The 17,927-nt window shown below is 47.9% G+C and overlaps 1 protein-coding gene across 2 annotated transcripts in view; it reads right to left on the minus strand.

Annotated features, from left to right (window-relative positions):
* GTF3C1 (general transcription factor IIIC subunit 1) overlaps positions 1-17,927 on the minus strand; it is a 63,201-nt gene that overhangs the window by 41,649 nt on the left and 3,625 nt on the right. For both annotated transcript variants that reach the window (XM_010990911.3, XM_010990910.3), the window contains exons 3-6: positions 15,534-15,710; positions 14,757-14,900; positions 13,414-13,510; positions 9,488-9,611 (exon numbers count right to left, since the gene is read on the minus strand). In XM_010990911.3, the coding sequence (XP_010989213.2) occupies positions 9,488-9,611; positions 13,414-13,510; positions 14,757-14,900; positions 15,534-15,710 (542 nt within the window). The remainder of the gene's footprint in view (positions 1-9,487; positions 9,612-13,413; positions 13,511-14,756; positions 14,901-15,533; positions 15,711-17,927) is intronic.

Consider the following 17,927-nt stretch of genomic DNA (forward strand, 5'->3'; position numbering starts at 1 on the left):
ATTTGATCCTGCCAACCCTAGGAGGCATACAAATGAAGAAGCCGAGGTACAGATGGGTTAACGAACTTGCCCAAGCTCCCAACAGCTTGTAAGTGACAGGGGCTGAGTGACTCAGGCAGGGTCCCAGGGGAGAGCAGCAGGAGAAACAGCAGGGGAAGGATGGGGCGCCGTGCAGTCTGAGCTGCATGATTTCGAGAGACCACTTGGAATTGGTTTCACCAGCCCTTTATGCATTTCCCATCAATCTAGAGTTTTTCCAGACTCAGAATCTCAACTATTAAAATCCCTTCAGCTCATGCTTGCCATTTTTAAGAGACTGTTCTAGAGCACAAGTCAGCTGAAGCCAAAGCAGAAGGGGCCAGAGGGAGACCCCGGTTACCTGCAACCCCCCTGGAGGAATCATGGGCCTGTTAACCGCAATCCCTGACCCCTGGGCGCAGGGCTTTCTCTCTAGGAACAAAAGGCAAGAGAAATCCAAACAGCCAGACCCCTGTGCACGCGCTCAAATGCACCGAGTTTTCAGCATTCTAAACACGTGGCGTCTCAGCAGTTCCATGCAAAGGGATCACGCAGTTCTTTTGTGTCAACTGACCAGGATAAGTTCTACCTTAGCATGAAAAATAGCTTAATTCAGACATTCTGAAGACCCAGAAAGGAAGGAGGGAAGGACTGAGTCTTGAGCACCTGGGATGAGCCAGGCATTGGAAGCTATTTTACTTAAGCATTGCATGACTCCTTCAAGTTATTATCACACACACACACACACACACACACACACACACTGAAACCACAAGCAAGCCCAGGACATGCTAAGGAGATGACTGCCTTGGGTACCGGTAGAGAGAAGCCTGACCAGAGACAGAAGGACAGAGACAGAAGGACAGACTTGAGGGCAGCTCCCAGAAGGTTGGAAGGCGCCACAGCCCACACCTCAGGGTGATGGAACAGGTTAAAAGCACGGGTTCTGGAGTGCGTCTGTCTGGGGAGGACCTGCCTTTGCCACGTGCCAGCTGGAGGAGCACGGCTGAGTGATCCGACGGCTGTGCCTCAGGCTGCTCAGGTATGGAACAGGGACAGGAACAGTACCTTCCTCACACAGCACTCACGACAGCGCTGGCAGACAGGTCGTGCTCAGTAAGCCACGCTTGTTACTGCTTTACCATTACTATTAGCACCACCACAACCTTGGAAAAACATATCCTGGGGGGCTCCAGCGTGAGGCCTACTCAGCGGGGCTGAAAATGTCTGGAGACTGCTTGGGGTCTTTAATTCAATTTTATAGCCTTTATTCTGTGATGAGCCCAGAACACAGAGAGAAGGACCAGACAGGGCCCCTGCACCTACCATGGGCAAGCTGCGGACCTCTCTGAGCCTCCGGCTCCTTCTGTAGAACTCAGGATAATTTTACAGTATGTCTAGACTGACCTGGGGGTAAGACTCAGGGAGTGAGTGCGCACAAGTGCTCAGGGCATGTTATTTGGGCTGGATGTGCTCCCAGTATGCACAGAGCTGGCAAAGGAGAGAAAGATGCAGGACAGGGCTGCACAGGGGAAGGTGGGGTGATTTGGGTGGGATTTTAAAGGATATGGAAGAGTTGTCTCGGCAGAAGAGGACAGACAATCCAGGCAGAAGGAAGGGCATCAGCAAAGGCACAGAGGTGGGCAAGGAACACCCATCTGGGAAGGGGTGGTGATGGGAGAGGTAGGAATGAGGGTGAGAATGAAGGGGAGATTGGGAAGCTTTCTATGCCAAGCAGAGATTTTATTTTCATTTTGTAGGCATGACTGGAAGTTCCTGGTGGGCAAAGAAGGCCTGATGGAGGAGTCCAAGTCCTCCCACTGTCCTGCCCGTGAAGCGATGCAGCCCCCGCCCCCCCCCCCCCCAGAGCGGGACCCAGACCGGGGTGCTGGCCCACCCTGCTCCCACGTCCCTGAGTCCTGCAAGCCTCGGGATGCGGCACAGGGGCCCAAGGGTCACTCTTTCTGTGCTCACTCCCCTCACCAGCACTTCTCAGCTCTGTGATCTTAAGCAAGTGCTTTGTGCTTCAGTTTCTTATCAGTGAAATGAAGAGAAAGAGAAGCAGCAAGAAAATGAGGTGATAAAAGGATCAGAGCCGGAGAACTAACACTTGGCTCAGTGCCCTGCATATTCTCTGGATGGTTCCTCCCCCTCCACCCTTACCCCAAGACAGACTAAAAAACGGCTAACAAACTGGTAGACTCCCCGCCCCACCCCAACCCCGCTTCCTCTTTTTCAAGCCCTGAGACTGCTGGCGGAGTCTAAGGTGTCTGGCAAGGCAGTGAGGTCCCGACAGCCACGCGCACCGGGGCGTACACAGGTTCAGGGAACTGCAGAGGCTGTCTCAGCCTAGAGGTTCAGAGTCATCTTTCAATACCTGGTGCATGCACCACCTCCCAAACACTCGGGCCAGATGGCTTTGGTCCTGAGTTCTTAGAGCGTGACCAACAGGTGGAAGGGCCGAGAGCGTGGGGGGTGGGGGGGAAACTGAAGCGGTGAGTGTGATGACCGCAGGGAGCCTTTCTCCAGGGCTCCGAGCAAGGTGCTGTTCAAGAACAAAACCACCAAGACACATCCCGGTCACTTCACTGGCCCCCCTGTGCCCCTCAGCAGCCAGGCTGGTCACCTGTACCCCAGCCCTGCGCTCACATGTCCTAGCACTTGCCTTTGGGCTCCTCCACTCCGGGGAGTGTTCCCATCTTACCCCCAAAACCACAAAGCAATCAGCCGGCTACACCACAGAAAGTTTCAGAAGGACAATGTGGCCAGCCTCTCACCACAGGTCAGTCCTGTCTCCGAGGCACGTCTAATACCGACTTCTCCCCTCCGATTCTCCAGATTCTTCCACAGCCCCCACTGTCTTTCCACCTGCCGCCAGCCTGCTCCTTCTGCACGTTCAAGTGCGTTTTATCAGGGAGGTTGATGGGGCTTGAGCGGGCCCTGTCCTGGGGGAAAGCCGAGGAGGAGTGGGAGGAAAGGGCTGTCTTCCCACAAGGGCGCACCTCCCTCTCCCCGCCTACCCACTGCTCGCACCCCCTCGGGAGAGCTGCCTCCACCCCCACATAAGTCACCCAAGTCCCAGAGTTTATGCCTTTGAGATTTCATCCCTTTCCCTACTCTTTTAAGTTTTGCCTTTCATAGTTTTTGCTATGTTAAAACGTCTGTTTCCTTTAGTTATCTTAATTATTAATGATAGTAATTACTCTTCATATTTTAGCTGGTGTCCTTTAATCAGTCTTGTCACTTTTAACTTAAGGAAATCTTGCTGTTTTTAACTGTTTGAACTGTTTTCCCTCTAAGCACCATTCATTTTCTAGGCTTTAAATCTTCCTGACAACCTTCTGTTCTTTTCATGTTTATGCTCGCCCTTTATCCTTTCTGTGTTTCTGATCTTCATTCTTTTTAATTCCACTTTTCTGGTTTCAAAGCTCTTTTTAAACCTTTATATTTATTTTATTGCATGTTAATCCTCCTTAGTATGGCCATTTCTCTTTTTTCCTAGCTTGTATACTTTAATCCTACTGTAACTTTTTAAGTGTCCCCTTTTGGCATTTTAATGATCATAATTTAGCTATGTGTTTCTTGGTTTGGTTTTTTACTTTTTTATTTTAATTTTTAACAGGTTTATTGACATATAACTCATATCCTATACAATTCACCCACTTAAACTATACAAGTCAATTTTTTTTTTTTTTAGTGTATTCACAGGTATGTGTACCCATTACCTGTCAATTCTAGAATATTCTCATGCCTCAAACCCTTCGGCTATGCCCCCAACCTACCCCAGCCCTAAGAACTCACTAAGCTACTTCTAGATTCCCTGTTCAGGATTTCCCTTTAAATGGAATCAGACAGTAATGGCTTTTTGTGATTGGCTTCTTTCTCCATTGAATGATCTTGGCTCCCTTGTTGAAAGCCAGTTGACCTCAGATTGTGGGTTTATTTCTGGACTCTCAGTTCTATTCCATTGGTCTCTAGGTCTGTCCTTGTGCCAGTACCATGCTGTCTTGACTACTTTTGCTTTGCAGTATGTTTTGAAATTGGAAAGTGTGAGTCCTCCTACGTGATTCTTCTTCAGGATTATTTTAGCTTTCTGGATACCTTGCAATTCCACATGAATTTTAGAAGTAACTAATTTTTACAAAGAAGTCAGCTGGGATTTTGACAGGAACTGTCTGGGGAGTATTGACATCTCAACAATGTTAAGGCTTCTGACCTTTGAACAGGGGACGTTTTCCCATTTTCTTAGATCTTAAATTTCTGTCAACAGTATTCTGCAGTTTTTTAGAATATATGTTTTGTACTTGTTTTGTTAAATTTATTCCCAAGTATTTTATTCTTTTTGATGCTCATGTGAACAGAATTGTTTTCTTAATTTCATTTTTGGACTGTTCATTACAAGTGTATAGAAATTGTATAGAAAAATATTGATCTGTGCCCTGCCATCTTGTCAAGTTTGTTTTTTTATTTTTTAAGAGTCATGGGGCAGCAGCTTGAAGTCCACATCATAAAGAGGGAGGTACCAATGCTATAATCACCCCATTCTCCTTAGAGCTGGGCTCACCTTGCCCCTGAACTTGGGAAACCCTCTAAATGCCCGCCTCAGTCATTAGCCCCAGGGAGCCCAGCTTCTGTCAACTGCTTCCTACTGCGACCGTTTTCTGAGGGATTACAAAGTTAACTTCTATTTCTCTTCCCTTCTGTTCTCAGCACAATTTAATAAATACAGAATGACTGCTAAACACTTGAAGAAAATAATCCAAATTTGCAAAACAGATCAGTTCAGGGTGACTGTTTTCATTACCAAGGTTTTTTTTGGGGGGTTTTTTTTTTTTGCCTTTTGCCTTTTGCCAAACAGATCACTGCAGCTTTCTGTAATGCATTTGAAATATACGAAAGCCAAACTCTTTGTTTATGGGCTTTTAGAAACAACTCACATATATCCGGGCACACCTGTAAATTTCCATGAAGCAATACATCATCTTTATTTATTATCTAAGTCTTGTCTACTCCATGTGGCCTTAGAGGGAAGGTTTTATGTTAATTTTGCAACCTGGGACAATGCAGCTCAAGGCAAGAAAAGACTAAAACTGTGCATTCATCTCTTGTCTCTTGCACAAGGAAAGTCACTGAAGTGGCACCTAACTAAATTAAATTTGCTAAACATTTACTTAGCACCTACTCTGTTCCCAGCAGACACTGTGCAGGCATTAAGAACAGAAAGTATGTAAGGGGTGTGGCCACCACCCTCAAGGAGCTCATGGCTTTGTTGGTAGAAAGTCACACCAGGTGAATAACTGAGACGCCGCGGGCTGGGGAAGTGAGGGGAAGCTGGACCATGAGCCTGAACAGCTGAGGGGTGGGTGACAAGACCACGTGGGAATGAGATGAGCCTCCTGAATAGTCAGAAGGGGCTCACTGCGTGTGTGTGACAGCCTGAAAGTGCTGACTGTCATCACCTTAGCTACCTGCCCTGTTAATCTCATGTAAGGAGCAGAAACTACCGCCATCCTTAGTACCCAGTCTGTGCTCTGAGTCGGGCTGGCCCATCTTCTTGGAGGGCCTCTCTACCCAGAACTAGACCTCCAGAAACCTAGGACCACTCACGGGGTAACATGGACACACCTTCAAGGGTCAGGTGGATGACAGACCGGAGTGAAGCTGGCTGTGAATTACAAGCTGGAAGCAGGGTGTCCTTGGTGAATGGGGGGGGTCCCCACTGAAAGGGGGTGGTCCCTCTCTGCCTAGCCAACTGCTATGAAAGAATGCAGCTCAATGTTCCCTAACTTTATTTTTACAGAGAAGTTGAAAGGCTGAGTTTGTAGGTGAAGTTTCTGATTTTTACATGCCAACAACTGCAATGAAAACAAACTCCGTGAGGCAAACAAAATGCACTGCTAGATGTGGCCTAAAGGCCCTGCTCTGTGTACACTGTCTCCTGGAAGCTCCACAACACTCTGGAAAGTTGTATTATTCCAGATTATCTTGATGAGGAAACTGAGGCAGAGAGAGGTCAAAACTTGCTGAAGGATACCCCCACAAAAAGTGACAGAACAAGAATTCTAACCCTGGACTGTCTCACATCGAAGGCCATTGAGGTGTCTGTAAGTTTCAAAGGGCTAGCTGGAATTTCCAGGGACCTAAAGCTGTGGAGATGTTATTTAAGGCTATTTTCTTCTTAGCTTCTCTTTGCTTTAAAAGAATTACTCATTTGTTTATTTTTAATGCCTTTCTTCCAATAGGTCAGGAAATAAAAATGATTATTAGATCCACAGATCATGCTATTTTAGGCATTTGAATAATTGTATTTATAGGTCAAATGCTGGGTAGGAACTCCCAGCACACCTCTCAGTTCCTGGAGCCTTTTCTTCCTTGCTTCAGGACCCAGTGGTACTTCCCGGTTTCCAGTCTACTTAAAGGCTGATGCTACCCACTCCTTCCCCCAAGGAGTTCCAGTCATTCAGCCAGTCACACATTTCCTCAGCATGTCAGGGACTCACAGATGAGGTCTGCTCCAGGGGGGCTTCACTACCTCCCAGGGGCTCCTGCCTTTTATACACCTGTTGTGTAGTAACATCTGTGTGTCACCATCTTCTCCACCACTTAGACACAGGGGAACCAGAAGGGGTGGGCAGTGGTTCCACTGACTATAAACGAGGAGGTAAAGGAAGAGACACGGCTCCTTCAACTGGCAGTTCAGTCACCCAACAAGCATAATGCTCCCTGCTGCAGGCACCGAACTAAACGTTGGGGATGCTGTGGTCTGACCCCATTCAGCACACAGTCCTGGAGCTGTCCGTGAAGCCAGCCTCCACAGGTTACTTGCTATGCCCACGAAGTCAAGCATACAGGCCCTAAGCCTTTTTAAATCTCTTAGTTTTCCTTGGTGTTAATAACCTTTTTCCCTATCTGCCTAGTTTTCTATGGACCCATTACTAATTCACACTCAAACTCTCTGTCAGAGTCCAACTTTCCCTACACACGTTCACAAGCACTCGGCAACTGATCCTTTGCATGGATCCCATCCCTCTGGAGACCTCTTCCCTGCTCCTATCAGGATGGGGTGCTCCTGCAGCCTGTCATCATGGCCTCCCTTCAACATCTCTTCAGGGTTTCCCTTGTTCCCCCTTCTTCCTGGACCCCCTGTTTTCCTGTCTCTTGGTTTTGTCTGTCACTTGATGGTGTACATCCTCCCATAGCTTCCCGAGAGGGAGCATGGGAGGTGAGAGATGGGTTACGTCTGATCTGCACATATGAAAATGTTCTTATTCTTACACCTCATTGATGGTAAAGCTGAATAAAGATGTCTGGGGTGAAAGTCCATTCCCTTCAGAAAGTTGCTGGCATTGCTCCAAGGTCTTCCGTTACTCCTGGGAAGTCTGATATCTCCTCTTCAGCCTCAGACTTCTGAAGTCTCAGGCTGTTGGATCTCAAGTTTCTTTATGTTCATCATGCTGGGCACCTGCCCGGTCTTTTGATCTAGAACTTAAATCCTTCAGATCTGGGAAAATTCCTCATGTCATTTTCCATCATCTCCTCTCTATTCCCCTGAACACACTCCCTCCCTTCCTCTGGAGCCTCTACTGCGTGGATGTTGGATCTTTTCAGCTTAGCCTTTTATTTCCAACTTAACTCCCTACTTCCATCTCTCTCGAGTTTTTGTTCTTTCCAGGTTTGTTCAACTTTATCTCACTATCTTTCCTTCCAATAAATCTTTCATTACAATAGTCGTATTTCTTTTATTTCCAAGGCCCTTTTTTCATTTTCATTTTCTGCATGTCCCTCCTTTATAGCCTCATTGTTTGTTTGTTTGTTTTCCTGCATGTCCCTTCTTTACAGCCTCATGCTCTGGTTTCATAGATGAAATATCTTCTCTTTTCTTCTCTGAGGATTCCTTTCTGTTTTCTTCTGCTCCTCACTTTGTTTCTATTTCCTAAGTCAGTGAGTTTGTTTCTCTTACATTCATGGTAGAGTTCTCAAATGCTTGATGAAACATTAAAATGCCACTCCAAAGTCCCGTGCTTGGCAGGGTAGGGAGGAGGAATGGAGAGGTTGCCATTGTGTGGGCTTCCATGAAGGGTGACCCAGCATGGGCCAGCTCTTTTGTTGGAAAACCCCTAAATTTCAGTATCTAGAAGACTTTTCCTCCCAGACTGGTCAGTTTCTGCAGAAAAGAAACCTCCAGCCTCTGGTCTTGGAGACTGTAAGCCCGGCTACCAGCGTTCTAGGAACCACAATGGGAAAGGGAGTGAGGACTCCCATCCTGTAGGGTATGGAGACTGTCACACAGCCCCTGTTATTAGCACTGTACCCTGTCCCCAGCTGGGTCTCATGTCTGAGAGTCTCAAAACCCTCCAGTGCATCTTCTCTTGAGCTAAGTCCAAGGAATAAGGACACAGTGGAGGTACTGATGGGGAAAGTTTAAGCTACTGTCTAGACCTCTGTCTTAGTGGGAAAGGGCTTCTTACCTGGCTATGCTAAGCAGGGGAGGGGCCTTGGGGGTGCAATGGCTTTTCACTTAGACTAGAAACCAATCCTCTTGTCTCCAGCCCCATCCAAAATGGTGCTTTCATAGGTCCCAGTTTATTTCAGGTTGGAGGTGTCCACTCTTGGCTACTGTCCCACAAGGCATTAACTTTACCAGTCTACTTGGTGGGTTATCATTTGTCCATTTGCCTTTGAGCACAAAAATGTTGCTGACAACTCCCCTTGCTGTCATTTCCTGTGCTATCTCTTTGAACCTGTGGGTGTATTCCTTTTATATCCCTCTCATCACTAGGGAGGAGTTAGGAAGAGTGCAGATAAACACATCTATTCCTTCCATCATCTTTGACTGAAAGGTCTAACCCCCAGCTTTTTAAATGACTTTGGTTAATCAGGAGGGGTACCACAGCATGGGATAAAAATCAAGACTGGAGAAAAACAAAGGACTAAGGAAGGTTCTGAAAGTTTTATGGTCAATTGTCCTTAGTTTAACCCTCTTAGAAGATTCAAATCCCACCCCGACCACTTACTGATTGCATAACCTTATGTAAGTGACTTAGCATCTCTTAACTTTAGTTTTCTTACACGTAAAGTGGCAATAATACCACCTACCTTGCAGAGCTAGGGAATGAGGTCATGCAACACCGATTAGGGACATAAAAAATGCTGGCTGAAGAATGAATAGTGGCTTAGCATAAGAAGAAAAGATGAATTTGGTTTCTGGACACCAGGAATGCGAGATGTTGGAGGGACAGCCACACAGAGATATTTGCCGGGAGTCAGAGCTGCTTTCAATCAGCAGACATTTCCTGAGCACTTTCTATAAAGAAGGTCCCAAGCCAAGCACTGAGGAATAAAGAGTTGAGAAGATACATGAAATCATCGCTCTGCAGCGCAGAATGTGCTAAGAGAGACGGGCTGGTGCTTAGAAGGGAGACGTGAAAGCCGTCCCCGCTGCCCAGGGAAGAGCCGAGACTACCTTTACCTTTCTTCGTCTTACAAGGTCCGCGTTCGGGGTGGATCTCTTGTAAGGGAAGAGACACCACCTTCGCCAGTCCCGCGTTCAGCATGTACTGGTACAGACGCTTAAACGTCCTCTCGCACAGCCCCTGCCGAAACACAGTTTAAACGCTGCTGTTAGGTGCAAGCAAGGGGTTTGAAACCGCTGGAGGGTCCTGTCAACGAACACAAGTTCGGGACCTGAGTGAGCTGATTATCTTGAGTGAGGAGACCCTGGAGGTATGAATGAGGAAATACCGCCCAGCTACCTTGTCCAGGGAACAAAACAAGTCTGGAGCAGTATGTAAACGATCCTACATTTGGATTAAGAGACGGGAAAGAGATTTGCCTAAAGAGATCCTAAAAGGATCTACCTGAAATGGGTGAGAATGAGGCAGACGGGGGCAGAGCTAGGAGATTTTCACTGTATACCTCTTCATATCGTTTTGTTTTTCATTTTTACTTATTTTTTATTTTTCTTTTTAAATTGTTATTATTTTTTTTAATGGAGGTACCGGGGATTGTACTCAGGACTTCATGCATGCTAAGCATGCTAAGTATGCGCTCTACCACTGAGCTATACCTACCCCTCTCTTTTGGTTTTTTTGACCAAGTAGGTGTGTTAATTATTAACAGACACACATACACACACACACCTCTCTCACAGGCAGAATAGAAAAAATAAAATTAAAAAAATATTTTTTAAAGATTTAGTCTATCTGTGAAGTTTCAACACAATGAGGATGAGCACACCCACCCCAGCACTCACATCCCTGCGAGGCAACACAACTGAAGTGTGCCAAGCGCTCCTAACTGTTGGGGTTAAGATCAGCAGCCTCCAGGGCAGGCCATGATTTTTCATCTACACTTTTTTTTAAAGTAATTTATTTGCCAATATTGAAAAGTGAGAGATTTCATGTTAAAACAAACAAATTAAAAAAAAACCCACAAAAAAACCAGATTCTGGCTTCTCTCAAAAAATAGGATCTGGCAACAAATCCGAGGCCTGCGGTTCCTCGCAGCAGCTGGCAGGAGGTGAGGACCAGCTGCTCCCTCCAAACAGGCAGGCTGCCCCGGGATGGTGGTTCCTCCCATCAGACCCCTCACACAGTGAAGCTGAAGGTCAGTTCCCTTTTAAGGACCATTTTTGTGCTGCTTTTCTCTCATGATAGTTAAGAGGAAAGTTAAATATCTCTTGAATCTGTCCTGGTATCAAAACATTTTTTTCACACGTGGCCTATTTCACTAATTCATACCACCCTCCAGGCCACTGCCAGCATTTGATTTTGCAGCCCCTGGAGCAGTGAGGCAAGTTACCACTGCTGTAAGTGATGAACTGAGGTGCGGGAGGCGCTCACCACTAAGAGATGCTGGTGGAGTCTTACAGGTTTCTTCTTATGTTCTGGGGACAGAGAGGCGGCAAATGTCTAAGGGCTGCTGTATGTGTGATCACCGCTCAGACGAGCCAGCAGAACATATGGTTATCAAAGAAATACAGACGACTCACATATGGCTCATTCAACCCACTGCCTTGTAAATGGCACCTCTCTTTAATCTAGCTGTGCCCCCAGCATCCTGGAGAGACCCTACGGAAATCCATCCATCAAACCCCAGCCCTTAACACATGGCCCTAAGCCCTGAACCATCCTCAGCGAGGGAGGATAATGAAGTCCTAGCCTTAAGAGAGGGTAGCCACCAAGGGCTCGCACAATCTGCCCAGCTAAAAAGAGAAAGATGCCTTCCCAGCTCCGCCAGAAAGACAGCATCCATATTCATGGCATCAGCCTCATCTAGAGGCTAATCATTCACTAAATCCTGCTCAGCTTTCTGTGACCTCTATTTCCCACTGCTGACTAGACATCACCAAGTCAAAGTCCCAGAAGATCTTCATCCTCAATAAATTCTAAAATCAAATCCGTCACGTGCCTCATCCTCACTCAAACTCATTCCTCCTTCTCACTCTCTCCTTCAGTCACACACTCATTCAACAAATCTGTGCTAAGCATGTCTGTGGGCAGTTCTCTTGCAATGTCTCCACTTGTAAGAGGCCACCAGCACTTTATCAGGCTAATGGCTAAGACCTAACTCCTCAGCCTGGCACTTGAGACCTTTCTACCGGGCCCCAACTTTCCTTTCCACCCACAACTCTTACTACTCCCTGCCGAGGTCCACTAGCACCTGGCTACCCACTGGATCACTGCCAACCTTGGGAACATCCCACCACCTCCTACAGCTCCCCGCCTTTGCTCCGGCCCCCTGCCTGAACTGCCATCTCTCCTGTCTCCTTTGGGAACACTTCACCTTCAAGGCCCAGCTCGGCTGTAACTTGCTCTACAAAGCTTTTCCCAGCTCTCCGAGGAAGCACATCTCTCCTTTCATGAAGCTCAGCCACCTCCTTCCAAGTGGCACCTTGGCCTGAGTGTGTGTCCACACAGCAACCTCTGATTAGAATTCTCTGCGACAGCGTGAGCCCCGTTGTCCTCATTAATTTTTGTCATCAGAGTGCAGAACACAGTTCTGACTCCAAGTAGACACTTACTAAAGTATTTGTTGAATGAATGAACAAATAAGTAAACAAACAAATAATGTCCTGTATTAGTCACATCTTGTCACTTAGATCATCCATAGTGCTGACCTGAGACCGGACTAGCCTGGGATCTCCACCCTCGAGTGACTTAGAGGGGCAGAGGGTTTCAATCTCCAGTGTCTGCATGGGCTGGAAAAACAATCTAAAGAACAAATTGGGCAGATATTTCTTTAGTGAGCATGGAGGAATGTCCTTCATTTTGACTACAGTCTCTCAGGAAGAGTCCTTATCAGTCCACCTTTTATGTTCCGCTTTTGATAGACACTTAGATACTGGGAAATATTTCTCTCCTCCCGAACAGCAGTGCTCATGGAATGACAAATGGCACTGCCACGGTGTCTTGAGCAATGACAGGAAGTAAGGGGCCTGGGGGTGGGGGTGGGGGGTGCTGGCCAGCGCACAGCCAGCTCTGGATCACTGCTGTCCCAGGAGACCGTGGGCCCAGGCTTGTCAGAGCCTCTGATAGTTCACGGGAAGCTGGTAACCTAGATTTTGATGTGAAATGTCAATTTAAAAAAAATGTTAGGTCAGAGTTATTTTTAACAATGTATGGGGCCAGATTTGACCCACAAGCCTTGCTTCACAACCTCTGCTTTGAAGAGACTTGGGCATGTGATGAAATTAACAATAGGGAAGAGACCCCTTTCCTTTGGACGGTGAGATCAGAGAGCAGAGCTTCCCCAAAGCAGCATGAGGCGAGGAGTGAGAAGGCTCTTCCCAGCGTCTACAACCAGGCGCCAAACCGTGCTCCTTTGGGGACTAATTACTGTGACCCCTGCATCTTGACTCTCATTTTTAAGTTCTACTGTTGGACCTACGGGGCAATTTTTTTTTTCTCCCATTTCCAGCGTTGGCTCTTTCTCAGCTTCGACTGAAGACTGTTCAAATCAGACTGGAAGCAGCATCGCCTCTGTGCTCTCTTCCCCTCAGCTGCTTCATCACTGCCTCTGTTCCTGGGCCCAGAGATGAAGCAGCTGAGGTACCTGCCTTTCTCCCTATGTCACCTCACCCTCTTCTCAGTATAGCCACTCTGTTATTTCCGTGCAAAACTCATGGGAACAAGATCATAACAAGCTTGATTGTGAAAGTCGATCTAAATGCCCAGATTGACCCATTTCGTATGAACTTTTGGAAGGATGTAAAGACTGGGGACTTTTTCATTCTGTAAATAAAGCAAAGGAAAATCCCGCTTATTTCACGGTTGGGGACGGCCAAGTCCATAACAGGGTTTTGAACTGCAACTCACTGAATCTACCCTCGACAAAGATCGCCACTGCGGTACAGACAGGTTCAGCCCCGCCCATGGGAAGGTCCAGGCAGCTCACCAGTTCCTCCCTCAGCTTCCCCAGCGTCTCGGTCTGGTTACTCCGTGTGCTCAGTACGACTGACAGCTTCTCCATGAGGATGTCGTATTTGCTCCTCCTGTGAGAAACACAAAACAGTTCACTGTTTCAGACCTATCACTGAAGACTGCCTGGTTTTTAAAGATAACAGGATTTAAATGACAACATATCAAACTGCAGAACCTTGGTCTTAGGTCTCCAGCCCCACTCCTGGGCTTCCCAGCTGGAAAACCTGGGGTATGAGTGGTTCAGTCGTACGACCAAGGTCACCGAACTAGTGGCAGTGTATGCCCTAGACTCCGGCTAAAACTTCCATGAAATGAGTCTTTCAGATGTCTTCCATCTTTTGATAATACCTTAAAGTTTAGGAAGCATCTATATACTTCCTTATAAATCACTTGGTAAGAAAGGATCGAGATTATTTCATAAAGAAGATAAGCTTTTCTAAAATTCAGGCATCAGATGTGAAGCTAGGTCTCCTTCCTTGAAATACAGTGCTTTCTTCACTAAGTCACAACACTGCTCTGGTTCTGAAGCCCTGGTTTCTACCTCTGACTTCACCGGTATCACTGACTCTCCCTTCTGGGTTGCGTTGTTATTGTGAAGTGGATGGCATTATAAATGCTTACAAGCTAGTGGCCACCAAAGGAAGGGCCCCTCAGCTGTGGGTGTCTGGGAGAGGCTGGGGGAGGGGCAGAGGGGAGCCTTGTTGCCAGCGCTGCTGGGGAAAGTGAACTTGGCTTTAAATGCCCACAGGTCTAGCAGCAGGGAGGGCCTATATGTGGAGTCCAGAGACACCCACTTCTCCATTTTTACTGCTTTTTAATGAATGAAAGAATAAATGAAGGCACAGATCTTTACTGTGTATGAACTAGTACCAAGCACTGTGCCGCGGCCATTCTATAGAACAGGAAACTGTGGTTCAGAGAGGTCAAATGATTGTGCCCAAGTTAGGAGCAAAGATTTAAATACAGATCTTGATTTAGTCCACTATTCTCTCTTCCACCCACCAAACTCTGTTACCCTAACAAACCAAATTTGACTTTTTTAAAATTTTTACACTTTTCCCAAAATTTCACCAAAATGTTACCAGTCCCTATTGCTTGGCTGTAGGGTTATAGGTATTTTTTTTCCCTTCTTTTCTATATAATTTCAAGATTTGCTAAATAAGCATGACTTGATTTTCATAATCAGAAATTGATGGTAAATATCTTTTTTTTAAAAAGCTAATCATATTCTGATTTGGCCTCTAAGATCTTTAAAGGCATAACATACACGGCTGAAACACAGTCGTAAGGAAGCGTTTTGGTGTCTACACACTGTACCTGTCCACATGAAACCGGTTCAGGAGGAGGAGGATTGAGTGCTGCTGGGCTCCGGTAGGTAATCGGATCACGTGTGACTGCATCGTAATGAGCCCATTTTTGTTCAGAATTTTCCTGTGATAGTGGAGCTTCCCGGCATCAACCCTGGAGGATAGGAGGAGCGTGGGCTGTCATGCTGCCTTGGTGGTTATATCACCCCACGGCGCAGAGTCTCTGCCTGCATGTGGACACCAGAGACACATACCTCCCACCCAGCCCATCTAAGAGAACAGTCGCTGTGCGACAATGGCCTTGGAAAGAGCAGCTGTGCTTCAGCCCACGAGCACACCCCAGACCCCCAGGCGAGGCGATGGGGAGACGGGCGTAGGGGCCGAGGGAGATGGAGTGGGAAGGGGTGGCTGGGGTGGGAGGCAATCAGGGTTAACAGAGAGATGATCAGATGTGAGTCTCTCATCCTGCAGGGGCCAATAATCAGGGTGACCACGCATCCTGGTTTGCCAGATGGTCCTAATTCATGCCCACTGCCTCGGCATCCCTTCTGGTCAGCTCTGCCTTCCACACTCCAAACGTCTAGTTTGGACAAGAAATTCTCTAGTCACCCCAAGGTCTCTTCAAAGAGAAAGCATTGTGCTTCCAGTCACCGTGGATGTGGGGACCACCCAGCTGGCAGGGATGAGAGGAGCGTGGAAGACAAACCAGATGGTCCCTGCTGGGGGGCAGGGCCCAATGACCAGGGAGCCCCCGTGTTTGAAGCGGAGAAGCAAAGCATCCCCTCACTTGAAAGCAGTGCTGTGGAGGTCTCGCTGGAGCTCCCCTTGCCACCGGGACCGGCCTAATCGCTCCAAAATGCAGTAGGAGAAGTCGGGGAGCTTCAGGTCGGGGTCGCCCTCCAAGCCGATCAACGCCCGGTACCGCATGTCCTGGGAGGCGACGATGATCAGTTTCTTCCCCCACCTGCAAATCAGAAGCCACCGCGGGAAGCAGTAAGTTAACTGATTCTTAAAGACATTCAAAATACAAGAAAGCAGAACCTTAGCAAATCACTGTTTTCTGCTTCTTCCTAGAGGGTCACCATCCCCCAGCTAAGGAGCTGACTCTAGGACTCCTGCCTGAGGCCTAACTTGCCGATCACGGTCATCACGCAGGTTATCCAACACTGATTAAGCCCCATGCAAAGTACCAGAGATACCAAGATAAATAAAAATGGTATCTGCCTTCAAGGAGCTCACAGACTCCTGAAAGAGAGAGACAAGAAAATGAACAATTACTCTGTGATTTGATAACTGCGCTGACAGAGAGCAGCTCCTGGGTCGAGGCTATGGAATGATGCATATGAGGAGCCCCATTTCAAGCCTACACGTGTGAGGAGAGCGCATGCGCAGTCACCAGGGAGCGCTCTCAAAGGGATGGATTCCTGAGCTGACAGGAAGCAGGGCAGGGGAGGTCTGGGAAACAGAACCTGCAAAACACCAGAGGCAGGAAGCAGCGAGCCTGTTCTGGGAGGCGGGTGGTGGGGCCTGGCCAGAAAGTTTGGCGTGTGGTGGCCAGTTAGAAAGCAGAAGGACGGAAAACTCAAGAGGTCAGCAGGAGTCCACATCCTGAATGGCCCTGCGATGTCCGATCTGAACGCCTGGGAAGTTGAGATTCTGTGATGTGGGGCAGGGGTGACAACGTCAAACCCAACAAAACTCGCAATCAGTCAGCATGCATTTTTAGGAGCTGACTTTGGGCCGGGTACATTCTAGAGATACAGCTCTGAACAAGACACACAGAGTTCCAGCCCTCACGAGTTTATAGACTGGTGAGGAAAGAGTGACATCAATAAACACTTAAGGCCATTTTTGGTACCAAAGAGAGTAATATGATGATGTCTGGGCCACGGGGGACACTTTCCGAGGAGCTGAGCTGAAGGCTGAAGAGAAGGAGGTGTTGATGTCAAGACCTGAGGTGGGAGGAACAGCACGGGCCGCAGCCCTGAGACAGAAACGAGCCCGGCGTGTTCGGGCTGAAGCACGGTGAAAAGCGGGGCATGATGGGGGCCTGGGTCAGATAACTGGGACACAGAGGTTGGGTTCCAAAGAGCCCGATGGGCCACAGTCAGCAGGGCCGGCCATTGCAGGGTGTGGGGATCTGGGCGGGACATGTTTCATGGCTCTGGCCTACTTCACCAAGCACAAATTCAGCCCCAGTGCAGCTAGACCAGGTGATGTCCAAAGAGAAGCTAGAATTCCAGATTTATAAGTATTAGCAATGAACACAACAAAAGATCAGGCTGGCTAAATAAAGTCTGAAACCACCATAATTTCATCTTAGGAAAAAACCCTCCATGCAGTACAGAAAGAAGAGAGATGGCAGGAAGGGAGGCAGGAGACTGCTTTGTTAATTTGAGGCCAAAGAGGGTTTGAGGAAAAAGGTAGAAGGTAGAGGCCACAGGACTTGGTGGCCAATTGAACGTAGTAGTCAGGAGAAGAAGGGGCCCAGGAAGAGCCCCAAGTTTACAGGTTGTACAGTCAGGTGCATGGGAATAATTCTGACCAGAATAAAGAAAACACAGAGGAAAGAAAAGGAAGACAAGGCAGGTTTGGGGTGAGGGACAGTGACACTCCAACTTCTAGGCACACCGAATAAGAGGGGCCGGTTACTGAAGCATCATTCACAGCACTAGGGAGGAAGGAGGTCTGGGGACGAGACAGAGCCCTGGGGAGCCGCCAACATTTAAGGAGTGGAAGGAAGCTGGGAGTCCACAAAGGAGCTGGTAAGGATCAGATGGAGAACAGGGCAGGAAGCCACAGGGGGCAAAATCCTAAGTCCCTACTGGGGCAGAGAGGCAAGGAGGAGAAGGGCCTAAAAATACCCAGGGGCTTGGTGATAAGGACCTTACAGGACCAGATTTTGGTGAAGTGATGAGGACAGGAACCAGGACTGCAGTGGGCAGAGGAGCGGAGTGGAGGTGAAGGGGCAGAAAGAGCGAGTGTAGCTCTTCTGAGAAGTACGGCTGCAGCCACAGAGTCAGAGTTACAGGGGCTCCAAGGTCAAGAGAAGGGCTTGTTTGAAGATGGGCAGGTCACAGTGATGGGCTGAGGCGAAAGCACCGGTCTATGCACACAGGTTGAGAGTAAAGGAGAAGACGAGCCAGCTGATGGAGGGAGCACAGAGCACGGGGTACCAGGA

The sequence above is a fragment of the Camelus dromedarius genome, chromosome 24 (assembly GCF_036321535.1).
Source record: "Camelus dromedarius isolate mCamDro1 chromosome 24, mCamDro1.pat, whole genome shotgun sequence".
Classification (NCBI taxonomy): Eukaryota; Metazoa; Chordata; class Mammalia; order Artiodactyla; family Camelidae; genus Camelus; species Camelus dromedarius.